At 30.8% G+C, this 18,732-nt stretch overlaps 1 protein-coding gene across 1 annotated transcript in view; it reads left to right on the top strand.

Moving 5' to 3' along the window:
- LOC121122632 (uncharacterized) overlaps positions 1-5,725 on the top strand; it is an 86,515-nt gene extending 80,790 nt beyond the window's left edge. The window contains exons 7-8 of the mRNA XM_040717665.2: positions 2,095-2,257; positions 5,136-5,725. Of these exons, the coding sequence (XP_040573599.1) occupies positions 2,095-2,257; positions 5,136-5,269 (297 nt within the window). The 3' untranslated portion in view covers positions 5,270-5,725. The remainder of the gene's footprint in view (positions 1-2,094; positions 2,258-5,135) is intronic.
- Positions 5,726-18,732: the final 13,007 nt, after the last annotated feature.

Consider the following 18,732-nt stretch of genomic DNA (forward strand, 5'->3'; position numbering starts at 1 on the left):
ATTTATTATATTCCTTTTTTCAGCATATTATGCGGGGGAGAGACTACCCCGTCGACGCCAAGTCGTGTATCCAATGTTGGTTTTTCTTATTGTATTATTTTAATCAGCTATTTAAATATTGATGTACACACGTATAAATTATCTGTAGTAGTGTATACCTACTAATGATGCAGATTAAATCCAAAGAGCAGACGACAAATGTATGTTTTATGAGAAACAAATGCAGACAGAGAACGTTGTGGTGTGCAATAATTCCAATTATAATTCTGATTGTCACTAGTATAATTATTAGCTATAGGTATTTATTGATACCTCTCCACAGCTTGAAATCCCCAATAATTATTATTACTATTATTGGGGGGTATTAGTGATGTGGAGATCAGAGAAGGAAGAATGAAAACGTAGGAAATAGTGTTGTGTCGGCATTATATAGAATGAATACTACAATCCCGTTCAGTTGCGGCTCGGTCCGGTCCAGTTCAGTCCTGCATATCAGTCCTCAAACTTAAATCAACGAAATAAGAATGAAAACGTAGTAGGTAGTGTTGTGTCGATCCTTAGTTGGGACTGACAACTGCAGAGCCGACCTGTGCAGTATCGGTCAGATACAGTTCAGTCCTGCATATTGTTCCTACAACTTTTAAAGTTTGGTCCTTGATGATGTCACTCTGCCTTATTTCTACTTTGTTGAATCAGTTCTAGTACTGACACGATGTTACCTTTATTGTAGTACGCAACCTTTCCTCGAAAAAAAGAAAAGCCAGGAATCATATGTTAGTTAGCCATATAAGTACCACAGCAGCTTTATCTTTTAAGTACTCCCAGACTTCATTGTCATATTTTTATCCAGTTTTTAAAATGAATTACAAACCAGACATCATTTTTATCCAGTTTTTAAAATGAATTACAAATTAAATATGCTTAATAAGATCATTAAAACAATACATAGTATTTGATACTGCATATTTTATAAAAGATAGCAATACATTTGTATTATTTCTATATGATAACCAAAATTTCCTAATAGAAATAATAAAATGGACAGTTGATATATATATTTGACGAGGGATCAACAATAAATTGTATTCCTGTTCTTATGAAAACGTATAGAATAACTTATTCAATTAACCATTAGGGATTCGGGTGCTGGCAGCAAAATGAACAGGGTATTTTTGTGTTAGCGAGGTAAAGCCATGCTGACAGTCCAAAGAATCTGTCCTAAGACTGGACCGGACCGAATAAATATGGACTAACACAATACTAGTAGGAGAACGTATACTCACATATATATATACGCTTGATGTGAATATCCCGTGATTTTTCCCATGAAATCCAACACTTTTAGATCTTAAAGATATGCAAATCCTTATTTTAAAAGTGAGAGAAAATCAAAAAGAATTATTCGTATTATTATCAATATGTCCATCTTTTAGGATGTGTAACCATACCGGATACTCTCAGGGTCCGTTGGTATCCATTATTATCATATTGTGACTATATTATTATTATTGTTATTAAAATGAGCAATTTTTGCAAAATTATCCATAAGAGGTGGGAACGTAAACAAAAAATCAAAAACACATGTAGTATGTAAATCCCATGGTTCCAGCTTTATGATGACCCCCAAAAACAAAACAAAACAAAACAAAGATTGTTTTAAAGAGAGGGGAAAATGTATATTTTAAGCCGTGTATGTTAAATTCATAGGGGAGGCTTATTATATATGATGATGAACTGACAATTCCCACAAAAAAAAAATGAAAATTGTAATCACTGCATGCAAAAAAAAATCGCTGTGGAATGGCAGATGTTGCTAATTCCTTGACCCTTTTTCTTTCTTTAAAGAAAGAAATTCGCCATATATAAAAAACGAATGAAGTGGTCTATAATTATAGCATACATATATGTACTACAACCATGAACGAACCCACATTATTTATGCTCAATAATATATGTAAAAGTTTATAATCATTTTACTTCTGCCTCATTTTTTTTTCCGCTTTACTTACCGTTAGAGTTAAAATACGTTGATGTCTCTCCCACGCAAAAGTGTTGCTCTGTTATTAATTATTATAATTGTTTTTCATGTTACAGTCCGTGTCAAAAAAGAAAACACCAACGGATCTGGCCGGTAACCTTGCGACAAACGACTCCTTGGATAAAATTGAGCAAATTAAAAATTCTCTCATCAAGGATTTAAAAGATGTGGACTTGGTTATGGAAACACCTTCTGCAGCCATTTTTACATTAATTATAGGCAAGTACATGCATATTATTGAAATAAGAGGGTCGGAAGAAGTGTTGTGTACGTCCTTATTATTCGGTCCATTCCAGTATTAGGATTGGGCCTTCAACACTTAAGACCGTTCGTCCTTGAGACTGATCGTTAGGACTGTCGTTCCTTGGATTTTTTCATAAAAAATATTGAGCCAATAAGATATATGAAACATCTATTAAGATTATTGCACATATATTGCAAAAAATATTATATTTTTCATTATGATACAATATAATACCAACATAACATATATTTTTGCTTAATTATATAATTTATTATATGAATTAAAGGAATAATTAAAAAGAGAAAAAGCACACTATTTGACGAATTAGTTTGATCCAACAGAATAGCTCGGTCTGAACCGGTCTCATATAAAAATTCGGTATAGACCGATTTTACTGATGAATTGTTTATGGCATGACATCATATGTATTTTCAGGTACAATGACGTTATGTGAAGTTTAAACAGAGATAGCTCAGATTAATTTTGATCCCACCGTCTCTTATATGTATGACTTTTCATAATATATGAGACCTAAAAAAATTGGTCCATGAAGTGGGACCGAATCAAAATTGGTCCATAAATTGAAACCGAAAAAAATCAGTCCACGGTTTGAGACCGCGGTTTGGATCGAAAAATAGGTAGAAATCGGTCCAGAAAAAATCACTTAAGACCGAACCGGGAAAAAATTTGGTGCTGGACCTAGTCACAAAACTAATAAATATATTTAGTGTATATTTAACTTGATAAATCAACCTTTAAAGAAGGTGTTATTATTAGTACCAATAGCACTTTCTTTGCTCTCTACCCCCTATTCTGAGGGTCCGATGTAAAGGACACTCCCGGTTCCATGGATATATTTTTGTAAGATATGAAGAGACCATAGAATTCAAGACAATTGGAATAATCATGCTTGCAAATTAGGTTGTTTTCTACATTTCCACTCTTTAAAAAAATGAGTATAATTATGTTGACTCTTTTTTTTTCCTTTTTTAAACCAATCACTCCTTTGATATTTCCCTCATGGGGGAATAAAAGTTATGTCTGATTATTCCAGATCTCTAGAATTCTATGGACTAGAAAAATGTATCTGTCAACGAATGTGTTTTGTATAAATTTTAAGATACGAATAGAAACATTTTTTTTATGTTTCGCTTCGACTAAAAGATATATTTTATTTTCTTGAGAAAATACAGACGAGACTAAGTTTGATGAAGACGGGAGAAAAAGAAATAAAACAAAATGGGATTAATGCAGATGAAATTAAATCTGATTAAAGACCCCGTGCTTGATTGTATTATGAATAAATTTTTATTTAAAAAAATGTGATTTAAAAAAAAAATACAAAATTTATTTTATAAAAAAACATCGTTATGAAAATAATCAAAAATTTATTAAACAAAAATATAAATAAAACCAAAAAAGCAATTCAAAATTTTCAAAAAAAACAAAAAAAATAGCCAAATTTTTTCCTTACAAAAATCAAGATTCGAAGTCTAATTTCTAAGCAACAAACAAAATTTGAAATTGAATTCCAATTTTAAATAAAAGATCCAGCACATAAATCTTTGTAATATGTCCACTTGGGGTAAAACCACTAGGACAGCTCCTTATCGGTCTTTTATGTTAACATCAACAGCTGAAATAACGTAGTTACTAACTACGTTGTGAAGTTTTATCATTCATAACATCTTTCAAAGAGAAAAGATACCAAAAGTTTAAAGTTAGAGGTGTGTTGCTAAAACGTATAATGCTTGACTATTTTAAGTTATAGGTATCATAAAATTATTTCCTTCATTATTCTTCAATAAAACGATAGCAATGGCATATAACTGGAGGACTGACAAATTGGTTTTTAGAGCCCTTGAATTGTAGAAAAGATCGTACCCATAAAAAAATACTGTAAGGCTAATTAGTAGATCTAGTATTTTTGAGCTTGGTTTTTTGACCTAAATAAGCACACAAAAAAGAGCACTAAAATTTTGGAAAATGAGCACCCTAAATATCAAAATTGAGCTACTTGTATTAAAAAAAAAGCATTTTTGTAATAGTAATTTAAAGTAATTAGTATTTTGTATAATTTATCATAACTTATTGGTATATTCTTGTATATTATATAGACAAATCAAGTTTTCGCAATTTGGCGTCTAATTGTTTCCTCTTTATTACAAGATTCAAGGTTATTCTAACAGTAAATTTTGGCCTAAATTTCCCCTTCCTCTAGCTGGTTGTTACATATTTGATCATGTAATCATTACTTGTGTTGTGTCAGTCCAAGCCAGTCCTGCATTACAATACTAAAAATTAAAAAGCTCTGTCCTTGATTGACTCAACTAAATTTCTAATTTTTATAATCTGTTCTAGTAATGACAGTCCTAAGGAACGGTATCCGTGACTGATTGAATCGGTCCTAAGATTGGATCGGAACGAATAAATCAGGACTGACACAGCACTAATCTTAAGCCTGATTGCATTATATACACCGTTTTACCTCCAAAAAGAGAGCCTAATGAGGGAAGGTTTTTTGAAGGGGGATTTACCTTTAAAAAATATCATCAAAAGCTAAATTTACTCTATTTATTGCTTAGTAGTCTTTAAAAAAATGAGCAATTATCTCACAAAATAGGTCAAAGTGAGTGATTCACGAATATCTTACAAATTTCCTAAGTCTACTAATTAGGAAATCCGTCCTAGGACCGATCCATCACTAGTTCTACTTAGTATTAGTAGAAAAGTTAAAAGACGTAGAACTCACCAAATGAACAATGTATTGAAACGTCAGCACATTTCCGCCCCTCAATTACCCTATGTACTACGTACAGACTTAACATGTCATTAATATTATCTTCATTTCAGGGATGTCATTGAGCCTAGTGTTGGTTATCGTACTGGCTTGTAAGATTCGTGCAAGAAGGAACTTTTTTGGAGTAAAACGCAATGTGATGACAGATGCAGATGGAGACTATCTCGTCAATGGAATGTATCTTTAATCATATTCGATCAAGAAGTTACATAAATATATTGATATTTTTTATACAACCAAGATTATTATATTATATTATAAGATATTCCTTACTCCTAATTCCTTCATAAGAATGTTTTTTTAAGTCAACTTATATATACATGAAACAGCAGGTGGCTCAAGAAAGAGGTCCTCCTATCAACCTCTTTTCATACCCGACAGTTGGATTTCGTCTTACATACATGTATATATATATAAAAATAAAGAGTTCATCAAGAATTATATAGAAAAAGAAGACAAAAATACCATTTCCTTAAATATTTAAGGAATATAATATTTCTTTAACGAAAAAGAAAAAGAATTTAAAACAATATAATATGAATGTACTCTTCTTATATGAATACCTGATGACACAAAACGTCTAAGAGAAGGGGAAAACTTGCATTCCTTACTGCAGCTGAAATATGTTTTAAAGAAACAATGATATATATATTTTAATTCTTTTAAATGTCCAAAAAAATGCCTGATTTTCTTTTTTGAAAGGTTTGGGGGTGGTATGCAATGCATCTGACTAACAATGAGGATTAAAAATCCATGTCATAAACACTGAATAAGTTAACCATGGAAAAAGGATTAACTATGTTTGTGATATATACATTCCAAGAGAGAGGAAATCAGATTTAGAATTTTTGTGATTGTGACATATGTACATAGTATTTAAAATATGTATGGTTTTTTTTATTACTCATACAAACTAAATCGCATATGGTTGTATCCTTGAGGGACAACAGCTCTATCTGGTATAGTTTGAGACATTAATTAAATGAAGTTTATAAAAATATCTTAAAGGAGAATGTAATTCTGTATTCCACGAACTAAAAAAAAAATCTTTATAGCCCTTTTTTCAACAATGTATATAGGATTACCCTTATAAAAACGTTATTTATATATATATCCATGATGTAACAAGGAAATCTGTCAATAGATATTTCCGGATATTTCCAGCATATATGATGAAGCAATTGCCCATTTTTGTATTATATTTTTGTGAATATACACCGCACTGGAGCAAATAACCGAAGATTTCCTTTTTAGAGGCCGAACGTATGTGGCTGCTGTGATTAATTTGATCATTAACTATATGTATATAGTCAATCCTGATGTATCAAAGATGTCCCATAGATCCGGCAACATAACTCTACCACGTGTTTCATCTCCAAAACGGGATCAGGATTAGCTCCAGAAGCATTTCTACGACTAAGTGTCCAAAGATATTTAACCTCTTAGCTCCCCGACCTGAATCCGATAAATTATTTTGTCCGGAGCTACCTTTAGTCAAAGATCAACTGGTGTCCTCACATCAACAATAAGTCCCTCCTCGATGCCATCTTCCTGGAGAACAAAAATTTAGACGGGGATCAGGCTTCTAGGCCCTGTGTACCGGTTTAGGCCCCGAACGGAGCTCCATATTCAAAATAACAGAGGCTAAATTGAGTGAGATATATTCTCAATTATTATATCTGTCGTTCAGGTTTTGTTTTTTGAATAAATATTAAAGTCAAATAATCTATTATTGAGAAATTCAAAAATAAAATTACGCATATTTCACTCAATCCAGCTATGAGTTTTGAGCTACTTTTCATGATGGATTCATGTAATACATCACTTAATAGCTTTTGAGTATTGTAACAAAATGCAAAAAAAAAAAAAAAAAAATCATGGTTGACCTTGACCATATTATTTTATTTTAAATATCTCAACCATTATTTCCTTTCTTTTTGATTTAAAAAAATATCAAAACAAGATCAAATGAATATCTCACTTTAGAAACAAAGATTAGAGTTTATATATTATATGGCCTTGGGAGATATGAGGAGTTGTTTTTTTTTTCGATGGATAGTATGTATTTATGCATAATAAAATTACTGTGGACAGAATGCCGTGGTTCTAATAGAATATAATTTATTTTATGTTCATATCTATAATTCAGCTAGGTCAGTGGTACCAGAACCATAGAGGTCAAGGGGCAATTGCCCCCTTCACTTTTGCAGGATGTTTGTAGTCATCACAATAAAAATTTCCTCTTTAAAGAAAAAAAAATCTTAGAATTTTTGAGAAAAGTTTATAAAGTTATCTTTTTATAAGCCTGTTATTCGTTCAAATTGTCACTTCTGTAAAAATTAAAAGTCTAAAAATTAAGAAAAAGTTTTTTGTCTCTTCTAGAAAAAATTATTTGTCAAATTTGGCATTAAAAAAAAACAAAGATGTCTGGCGATAACATAAAAGCAAGCTGGGATAAATTGTCTCAATATTGCGACAGTATGATAAACATATGCGTTGAGATGAGTACTATAATTTATATTAAATTATAAAATAAAGTGATAAAGTTCTAAGGAGCTGCAGTTTTTAAGGTTAACTGAACCTGATAAGAATCGGTCATTTGGTAAGACTGATCATAAAAGATACTGAGACGTCATGACGTGAAAATTATTTTTAAAGAAAAGTGTATAAGTATTCACGTTGCGAGGGATTAGCTGTTGGTTAAGAACAAACCTCATCACCTCAAATTGATTATATTGATGATATCAAAATTTGATTTAAAGTTCAAATACCGCACAATCAAATTAACTGAACTTGTATAAAATATGTTCATGTAAAAATTGAAATTAATATCTATCATATTAATAACATGTTAGACAGCTTTTCAGTGGTTTAATATTGTATTTAACTCTTTAAAAAAAGTAAAAAACTTCTAATGCATCTTTCTCTATTTCATAAGAAAAATCCCAGCTTGCTTTTATGTTATCACCGCACACATGCTTTAGAACTCATACGCAGGACTTAACTGGACGGGACTGTAGTCTTCATTCCTAAATGAGGACCGAAAAAAAAATCCTATCATGGACGCAGGTCGGATTTTTTAATTGGAAAAGGGTATTCAATAAATGATGTAAAATTCGGGATTATCATTTATTTAGGCTACAATAAATCTGGTGTGGATATGTCCCTCGTTCTCTTCCCTGACGACGCCCTTTGATTAAAGTAGTGTAATTCTGCATCTCATTAAAAAAATAAAGGGGGAAATCTTGATAGTCCCCTTCAACAATGTCCACAAGATCACTCTGTGCTATTCTTATATACATATAAAACTATGAATGGTTAAAACGATATAAAGACCCATGCAACTGAATATATATTATTCATACAATGGAGGCAATTTTCCCAATTTTTTAAATACATATGTCCATAATACGCATTATAAAGGGTTATCACTCTATGTGTAGATAATAATTATGAATTGTTGCACCCTTGATCTCCTCCTCATGGTATTGTCAATGCAGTTCATACATACATATATCAGCTCGTGGGCGGAATTAAGACATCTGCTTGTTAGACATTGTCGGTGAACCTTGGAAATAATACGCAGGCGAACGCTTTTGAGGAATTGATAATTTATTAGTAAAAACATCGTTTCAATATAATATGTATGTACTTATCAGGAGACAGGAGTTGACTTCCCCCTGTCATTTGACGCTAAATAAATACCATCATTGAGTCACAGCTAAATAAATTATAATTATTATTAAAATAGGGTATTATATTTTTATTCTAATCATACTCATCAACAGATGCGCCGGGAGTCAACCTTGGCAATCATATATTGGACAAATTGAGTCCAATTTTGATTGTTTAAATTAGATGTGTTTATTTCATACTTCTATTTTTTTATTTATTATTATCTGAACTCAAATGAACCTTCATTGCATATTTGACCTGTTACAATGTGATATAGGAAAGACATATAATATAATTAGTGATGCTAATCAGGAGTATTTTGGGCCTGTTAAAAAAAAAAGAAAAACAACCCTAGACTCCTTTACAATTTGACGAATATTTTGGAAAAGAGACGCTGCTTAGCTGTCATGACGTTTCATTATATCCGCTACAAGCAGCTGTTACGAGGAGGGTAAAAAAATAAACAAGGACATAGGCAAGATTAATTCTGATTCGATTCGGAGTACAACAAGTACTTTGACTTATAACTCTGCAACAAATCCTCAAGGTTACTCTCTGTCTGTCTTTCATGAGGACACCCATTTGTTCAATCAGGTTTTGTATATAATTGAATGTAATAGGAAAGGAAGTTCACTACTTGGAAGGTAAATAATAGTTACGACAGGTTAGAAAAAGCAAATTCACTCACTCTTCAGTTACACAACTCCAAAAAACGGGCGAGCCAAAAAAATCCGTCCGATTTTCATCCCTAAATATAATGTATGTAGATTATTGTGGAATAAAATTATTAACTTTTCTACGAAATGTTGAAAATGTTTTTGGACCAGTAATGTTATTCTAATAACGTACTACGTTTTTTTATTGTCATTATTGTAGCTCATATCATTTGAACTATTGATTCATCCTATTTTTTTAAGGCTTTACATTTAGATAGGCTCATTACAAAGGGGCCAGTTGCAACAAGGAACATAATTTTCCTCAATTTTTTATTCTTTAATATATTTCCCCTTTAATGCAAGAATATTTTTAGTCAGAGCCGGGCCCTGAAGAGGATTTTAGGAGTGAATTTATGAGGAAACCCACTAATTGGTATAATCTTCAACTAGATTTAAACTCGTGCACGGACATATAACAAAATCCACTTTCGCTAATGCAATTTATTAAACGGACACATTGCCGGATGAACACTTAGCAAATAGATACTTTGCCAATATATATATATATTTAATGATGATTTATGCTGCAATACTATGAAATTAGAATATCCGTTCATGATACTCCAACATGTAAATATAAAATGTTTAATTAATCGTCACGAATTGCAATCATTAAGTATTAATTAACTAATAATGAATTGAGTCATTTTATTATGAAGATGCTTCAACAGTTGGTTAGACCCGCTATTAGAACGGAAGTAACAAAAGGTATGATCACGCACAATAAATCAGAGTTTTACCTCGCTAACAAATTATATATATAGTGTATTTTGTTGTCCATTGTCCATATTTGGATACTTTTCGGTCTACTTTTTGCAGGGATTTATACTCCTTGCGTAGTGTAAGTTATTCATCCAAGGACAAAACCATATGAACAATTACAGAGGCAGAGATGATAATTAAAAAATAAAAACCCTTAATCATGCAATTTGGTGCAAATAATTAAACATTTAATCCATTATAATTGAATTTACAGGTATAGAAATCATAATTACATAGTATTACATACAGCATGAATCATCATATTAATTATTATTTTGAGGAAAGCGTTCCTGCTCTGAGTAATTGAGCCAAAAAGAAAAGATCTTGCAACGCTATGTTTCGTTTATACATTTCAATACACCCTCGCGTATATCCAAATAGAGAATTGGTACATCTCTTTTAAAAGGATCATTAAAAGTTTCTAAAAAAGATATATCACCCATAAACAATCACTACAAAGTTGAATCGGAAACTCTTTTTTTTTTTTTTTTGAGCTCACTTCCTAATACCTAATTAAGATAAATAAATAACATTTTATAATTGATGACGGATATACGAGTATAAATGAAGACTCATTGAAGAAATTATATAACTCATTTTTTTATAGGCAAGAATGAATATGGGGATTCCGGAACGAACCCATAAAAATATCCTATGAATACAATATTTTTTACAACAAAACAGAATAGTGCACAATAACTTCCAGAGTTTATCACTTTGCAGACATCAATTAAGAGTTTTATAATATCTGAGAAGTATATAAATAAAATAATATATATATTAGTCATTCTATTAAGGAGCTATTGGAGTGGAATCCATAAAGCCTTGTTAATGAAGTACATAATATCTATCATCGAGGATGGTAGTCTCTAGATAAATGAAAAAAAAATCCATCCATAATTTTTACAAGTCATTATTATTATTAGTAACTGATGGTTAGCCCTCATTTAATCCTTTTTATGTCAGAGTGGATCAAATACATGCATAGATGACAATATGGCGTTAATCTCTAAGGAAATCATTTTGATATATTTTATCATAGGGTAGACAGAGGACAGTTGCAACACTATTTGTTTGAGGTTATATTACTCCAAAATGGTTTGGCGTAGACTCGTTAAATTGTTACTCAACTTCTTCACACATGTCTGCTTATTTTTGAACTTATTTAAAGATCAGCATTTGTTCTACAAATTGTACTTGAATGAGACTTGTCAGATGTTGCAAACGTATCTGTGGCCTTGGGGAGTTGTAACAGTACAAAAATATCAAATTTGAGTTGGAAATTGAGAAAAAAAATAAGCTAAGTAATATTTTATTATGAATAAATAACTAGACTTTCCCTGTTTTTCATTCACAAAATTTCATTGTAACTCAATGTAGATTAAGATATGATCAGATTTACATATGTCATAGATCGGATAAATTTACTCCCACAAATACAAGGTCAGACCATCATGTAATGGGGCTTGCTACAATTTTCAATCTGATGTATTGTACCAACTGCTGGGCAACACAGGGAAATTTTAACAAAACACGCAACCACTCATAGTCTATGACGTCACTATAACCAGAATTTTCAATTTAATGTATCCTACCGACAGCTTCCAAGAAAAACAGTTATTGACAAACATGCAACTACTCATCTACTATGACGTCAATATTAAAGCGTGGAGGAAGTCAAACATCAGTCGTATAAGCGTTATGGCATAACCTTGGTATTAATGAAATATTGCGGGCGGGCGCGTATAACAAGAGCACTGTTTCTGTTTAAGAAGAATAATTAATGCAACGAAAATGACAGCCCTTGTTGCAACTGTTCCTTTCTGTACTAAGGGTTACTACTCTTGTATCCTTATATAACGGAGGACCGCGGTCCAGTTTAATCTGGTCCCACTTATCGGTCTTAAAAGAAGATAAAATCGATTCATCGTGACGTCATTGAGGGTGTCTTACCTTCTTACAATTGCTCCATTATATATGTTAATAGAATGAATTAAATAACTAATTAAAAATATTCATGTTTTCATTATATTCCATTATATGAAAACATGAATATTTTTTGCAAATTATGTGCAATGCTCGTAATACATGTATCATACATCTTATTTGGCATAATAAACCATAGATATTTTGAAGAAAAATTCCAAGGAACAACAGTTAAGGGGCAGCCCCAGTAATGACAGTCTTAAGGACCGGTTTTAAGGACCAATAGGACCAATCCAAAAACTGGAATGGACCGAATAGATAAGGACCAACATAAAATTAGTTACAGCATCTCAAATGTACGCTGAAGAGTGTGTTTTAACTTTATAATATTACATCAACTGATAGGAAAATAAACAATGATTCAAATTATATCAGTTATAGGAAAAAAAAAAAAACCTAACTGTTTTACCACTAAAAAAAATAAAAAAAAAAATAAAAGTTCCTTAACCCATTGAATACCATATATTTTTTGAAAATTTGTAATCACTCGGACTTTCACAAACCAAATTTCCATAAATGCATTAAAGGTTTTGTTTTCCATAGATACCTCAAAGTATTACACTCTCTTCCATACATTTAAATCAAACTTAGGTCTTCTACTATCGAGTATTTTAATAATACGGCTAAAATCAGTTAACCTTTTTTTGGGGATCATTATACCATTTCCCCCTTTAAAAATAGAAAATATTAAATGTTTTGCAGAAAAGCAGACAAAAATTGTTGATTTTTTCCTACAATAATTTGCATATTATTGTACAACTCTAGAGACGTTCATATAAGGGGGGCTGGAGGGTCCGTTGTCCCCCCACCCCTCCAAAAAATAGGGGTAATTTTTATTTAAAGTATTTATTTTCTTAAAAAAAGTGATTCTGTCAAATTGAGGCTGTGAACTTTTAAGATATAAAAAAATAACACCCCCCCTACCAACCAAAACCCCTGAACTATCATGTAAATATATAGCTGGCTTGTTGATGGTCGAAAGAAAAAGGAACGCTTGCAAACTTCTTCCTTGTTGAAACTGCACCGGTCTCCCCTATTATATAACTGTTGCGCCTCTAGTGATTCAGCGAACACACCCATTATTGATGGATGGATTGGATATGAATATTGCGTCAAAGAGTTGGGGAGAGAGAGTTCATTAAGAAACTCAATATATTTACATATACATATATTTATTTACATACTCAACCAAACGTTTGAACTTTTATGCATAATCATCCGTCTGGAGGAACAGGGATGATGAATGAATAAGTAAATAAGTCAAACAATGAGGAATTATGAATAATCATATTGTTAGGTTTATTATTCTTGCTCCAGGTTTTTTGTTTCCCTCAAATTCTTCAAATTACTTTCGCTACACTTATTCGAAATCCCTTCGACTCCTTCTGTCAACTTTTAAGTTGAGATGTATTTATGTATATGTAGCCCGGCTGAGTCATGATACAACGCTGGGGAAATAAAGAAAGAAAGAAGAGGCAACAGCTGCTTATTATGAGTTTAACAGAGATTCCATCAATGGGCTCTTCTAGTAATGGCATTAAAAGAAAAAGAGGTCTCAGCATAATATATATTTATTTTTTTTGGGAATTTTCTTGAAAAAAATCCAAAAGTTTCAATTTTTTGGAAAAAAATTGAATAATTAAATTTTTTGGAAAAAAATTTCAAAAATTAAAAGCTATTCACAAAAAATTAAAATTTTTCAAAAAAAAATTACTAAAATTAAATTTAAACTTAAAATTTTTCGGAGAAATAATTCAAAAATCCACAGCTATTCACAAAAAATTTATTTTTTTGGATGTAAAATACTAAAACAAAATTTCAAATATAAAATTTTTGGATGAAAATTTCAAAAATCTCTTCCTATTGACAAAAAAAATTCAAAATCTAGAATCATGTACAAAAAATTAAATTTTTCAAAAAAAAATACTAAAATTAAATTTTTTAGAAAGAAAAATACTAAAATTAAATTTCAAATGTAAAACTTTTCAAAAATTCACAGCTATTCACAAAAAACTAAATTTTTGAAAAAAAAATTCTAAAATTAAATTTCAAATATTAAATTTTTTGAAGACAATTTCAAAAATCTATAACTTTCTACAGACGGTCAAATTTTTTGTGAAAAAATTAGAAAAATTTAATTAAATCTTTTGAAAAATAATCAATAGTTTCTTAATTCGGGGGGCACAAACCTTCCCCCTGTGGACACTCCTGAAAGAGGATACACTTATTCTTTCATGGACTCCTTGTTAGTTATTATATAAGTGAATTCATCAATATCATCATTTTGATGGATCCTTGGCTCTAAAGGATTATTAATATATAATGAATTATTGTGTGAAATGAAATGGTCATGCTGTGACTGGGTTAAATTTAATTTCATAGAAATTAAGAAGAAAAGATTTCTATTCATTTCTCTCTCTCTCTCTTTTTTCCTCTTTTGAACCCACTGAGACATCTTCTTTTAGTGTCATGAGTCTATGGACTTTCAAATAGGAAATAAATGAGAGCTAGCGGTATGCATGCAGACGTCATTTTCATCCTTAATTGGACGCAGGATATGGGTGTTTCCATGAGAAAAGTAAAAAAAAAAAAATTCTACAATCTAAGATACAGTGTCCTTTAGGTATACATGTATATCAAAGACGCAGTTGTCAGTGGGGACAGGGTCATGCCCCTTCACAGATTGTGTGTAAAGGTGGGTCCACCACGTCTATATGTATTTTCCACGTTGTTACTTGATTTACATCACGCCACCTTTCCTCCTCAAAGAAACTGAAGAAAGCCCTAAAATCATCAGTTAGTTAGCCAAATAAGTCAATCATACCAACTGCTATTGATCTCATAAATACTCCCAGACTATTATAGTCACTGTAAAATAAATTACATAAATGTATTTCATAAAATCCTACATAGTATTTTATTTGTAATATATCTCTGCTATAATTAGTGATGAATCGTGTGTTTAATGGGCACGTTTACAAAAACAAAAATCCACATGGACAGACGGACAATTTAAAGAATGTTTTGGAGGATATTCAGAGCTACAATTAGCTGTGACAAAAGGAAAAAGAAAAAAACAAGGACATTGGCAAGAATTACTCCAATGTTGATCCCCAATTCCACTTTGAGTTCAAATAGGACTTACAATTACATATAACTCCCCAACAAATACTGATGTTTACACTCCGTCTTTTATGATCATACACGAGTGTGCAATCATGTTTTGAGTATAATTGAATCGATTTAAGTAAGGAAGTTTGCTACTCAGGAATTAAATAATTATGAAAATAAAGAAAATTCATCCTTCAGATTACCAATTCCAAAATAGAAGACGCAGATTTACATCTCTAATTATAATATTGCATAGGAATATTTTATTAAAAGAGTAAATTTGTATTTCTAGGTATATTATAGACGACATTTCTTCATAGAAATAATCAAGGTTGGTTCACTTAAGTGCTTACGCACTCATTTAGCACGCACAATTTATCCCATTTTATTATTGCACTTCACTCCATAATTTTTTTGGAAAATTAAAAAATTGCTACAGAAGGAAATAATAAAAAGGAAGAAGATATGCTTGCTAAATTGTCTGTAGGCACCTTATTGAACCCTCTTTAAGAAGGCCAATATATATTATGCTACGAGGGATCAACAAGTGATTATTGTATTCATGTATTTTTGGAATTGGAGCATAAATAAACGTGTAAATTATTACTTCCTTTAATTATCTAAAAGAATGAATTATGAAATATCCATGACGTATCCAGTGAAACAAAGGGAATCTATAGCTTACAACAATGTTTTTATTACGTGTAAAAGAAATATATTTCAAAAAAAAATTCCAGATACAAAATCAAAGATGTATTTGGATTTAAAATTTGTCTTGTTTGTATGAATAAAAATACCTTGATTAATTCAATTTTGAAAGCAAAAAAAAAAAGACTATCAAGGCATATTCTCTCTCCCAAGTAAGATTTCTTTTTAAATCACATAACTTCTTGATTTTGACAGTGAGGTTTGTTGAGGTTTGAAGATTATAATATAAAAGTATTAGAAATAAATTACGTGTACATCAGGATAGAAGTGGCAAACCACATTAAATATAACATACCTCGCTTCAGTACACTTATGTAGTGACACATTTGAAAGGTCCAGGCCCGTTACTTCTGGGAGAAGTATGATCCTAGTCATAAAAACAAAAATTTGTTGCAAAATTTATCATTTTTTTTTTGAACAATTTGCGGATTTTAATATATAAAAACACTTAAATTATTGATCTTAAAGATTTTTTGTCAAAATTCGAAATATATTTGAGTAATAAATATCTTAAAATGGTAATTGAATCTGGGAAAAAATTTTAAAACTATTTATTAAAAAAAGCAAAACATTTAATTAAAAACTATGGTTTCTGTCAAATTTTTTCGAAAAGTATCAAATTTTTTATTTAAAGAATAAAACCTTGGAGTAAACATATAATTATGAGCAAACGCAGCTGAACTACAGAATGACACTGTATTCTGTTAAATAAAATTACATAACTTTATTATTTGGGCTGGAGTGTCGTTACATTTATTCAGCTGTAGTATTCGGTATCGATGAAAAGTGATCGACTCCGACTTTTCAATTTGTTATAACAAAAATAAATTTTGAAGAGAATATTATTTAGCTATATAATTTTTAAGGATCATATTTTTCATGACGTTAAGTATATGATTTTCTATCCCTTTAAGTATATGATTTTCTATCCCTTTAAGTATATTATTTACTATTAAGCCAATGGTCCGTTTATCATTAGGGTGGGTGGGTATGGACGATAATTGCCCAAGACCATACCCAAAATAATAAACTCCATATTATTTAATTGTGATTAAATGATCGACTAACAGGGCTTGGTCTCTGAGTCTACATATTTACTGAGGAAGAATCAAAATAATATTTTAAAACATCAATATGTCAGATAATAATAAGTCACCTCCCGCACCCCCCACCACCCTTAAAAAAATCATATATTAAGGATATAACAACGAAATCCGACGCTTTTGATTTATTTGCTTTAAATTAAAATAATATTGTCATTTTTTAAGATATCATTCAATCTGAGCAGAATATACAATAATTGAATTTATATATGCGTAAATATAGTCTCCGTTAGCCTCAATAACAGGCTTAATTCGGGTCTTGAGCAGCATACTGGCCCTCAAAACTACCCCCACCCATCTAAATTCTTGCACTCCAGGAGGATGGAGTCAATCAAGGACTTGTTCTTGGTATGAAGACCTCTGTTGACCTTTGACTCAACACAAAAAATCCATATCAGATTCATCTCCGAGGAATATTATATGGCCCAATATCTACCTCTAAATATACCCCAGTGTTGACGCTTAAGCCTTTTTCAAAGATGTGTGACGACATAACATAATTTAACTGTGATTAAATTATAAACAACAAACAGGAGTCATAGATTGGCTTTAAAAATTTAGAGGAATCAAAGTGAAACCTTCAGACATTACCTTCCCTTATTAGTGTCTTTTTGATCGGAAACTGTGGCCTTCTGTGTGTAAACGTTATCTCACGTTTAACTATGCAACATCAGAGGAGTCCGCAGGGGCTTGGCTGAAAGGGCTGTAGCCAACCCAAATTCAGGAATGTTTACTTTTTAATAGATTTTTTTTATAAAATTAAATATTTCCATTTTTTTCTGCAAAAAAATTGAATTTTTGAAAATTTCATCCCAAAAATTTAATGTTTTGGCATTAGCTGAGGATTTTTTAATTTTTTATTGAAGCAATTTCATATTTTAAATTTCATATCTGAACTTTTTTCCAGAGATATTTAATTTTCTCTGAATAGCTAAGAATTTTTGAAATTTTTTTGTAAACAGCTGTAGCTTTTTGAAATTTTTTTATAAACAGCTGTAGCTTTTTTAATTTTTTTTGTAAACAGCTGTAGCTTTTTGAATTGTTTTTCAAAAAATGTAATTTTTCAAAAAAAAATTCAAAATAATTTGCTATTTTTTTCTTAAAAATTCAAAAAGCCAAGCAAAAAAAAAAGTATAATCCTGTGGACGCCCCTAAACATTTTTATGAATTCTAGAGCAGGAATGTGATAACTTTCCCATTAATTCCATTTCAACATTAATTATGAAATTGATGTGAATCTAGGGTAGGAGACAGTCAGATAGATCTCTTTGAGAATCTCTAATACATTAGTTGTACATGACAATTTTATATCATTGGAAGAGAAAATAAGTAATAATGCTTTCACCCCGTGAGACATAACCCTCATTTTAAGCTTAATAAGGGGATGAATTAAGTAGCCGGATTACTATTAGAATAATATTTATAAACATTGTTATGTTTGATAATAATAATAATACTTTACTCACAGGTGCTGCTGTTGCGCCCCATGTTTTGTGACTGTAATTATTCAACAACAACAACAACAGAGAAAGGAGGGGGTGAACATTTTAAAACGTGACTTGGATTCATTATACTTATTTAAAATAAAT

Source organism: Lepeophtheirus salmonis, chromosome 8, assembly GCF_016086655.4.
Source record: "Lepeophtheirus salmonis chromosome 8, UVic_Lsal_1.4, whole genome shotgun sequence".
Classification (NCBI taxonomy): Eukaryota; Metazoa; Arthropoda; class Copepoda; order Siphonostomatoida; family Caligidae; genus Lepeophtheirus; species Lepeophtheirus salmonis.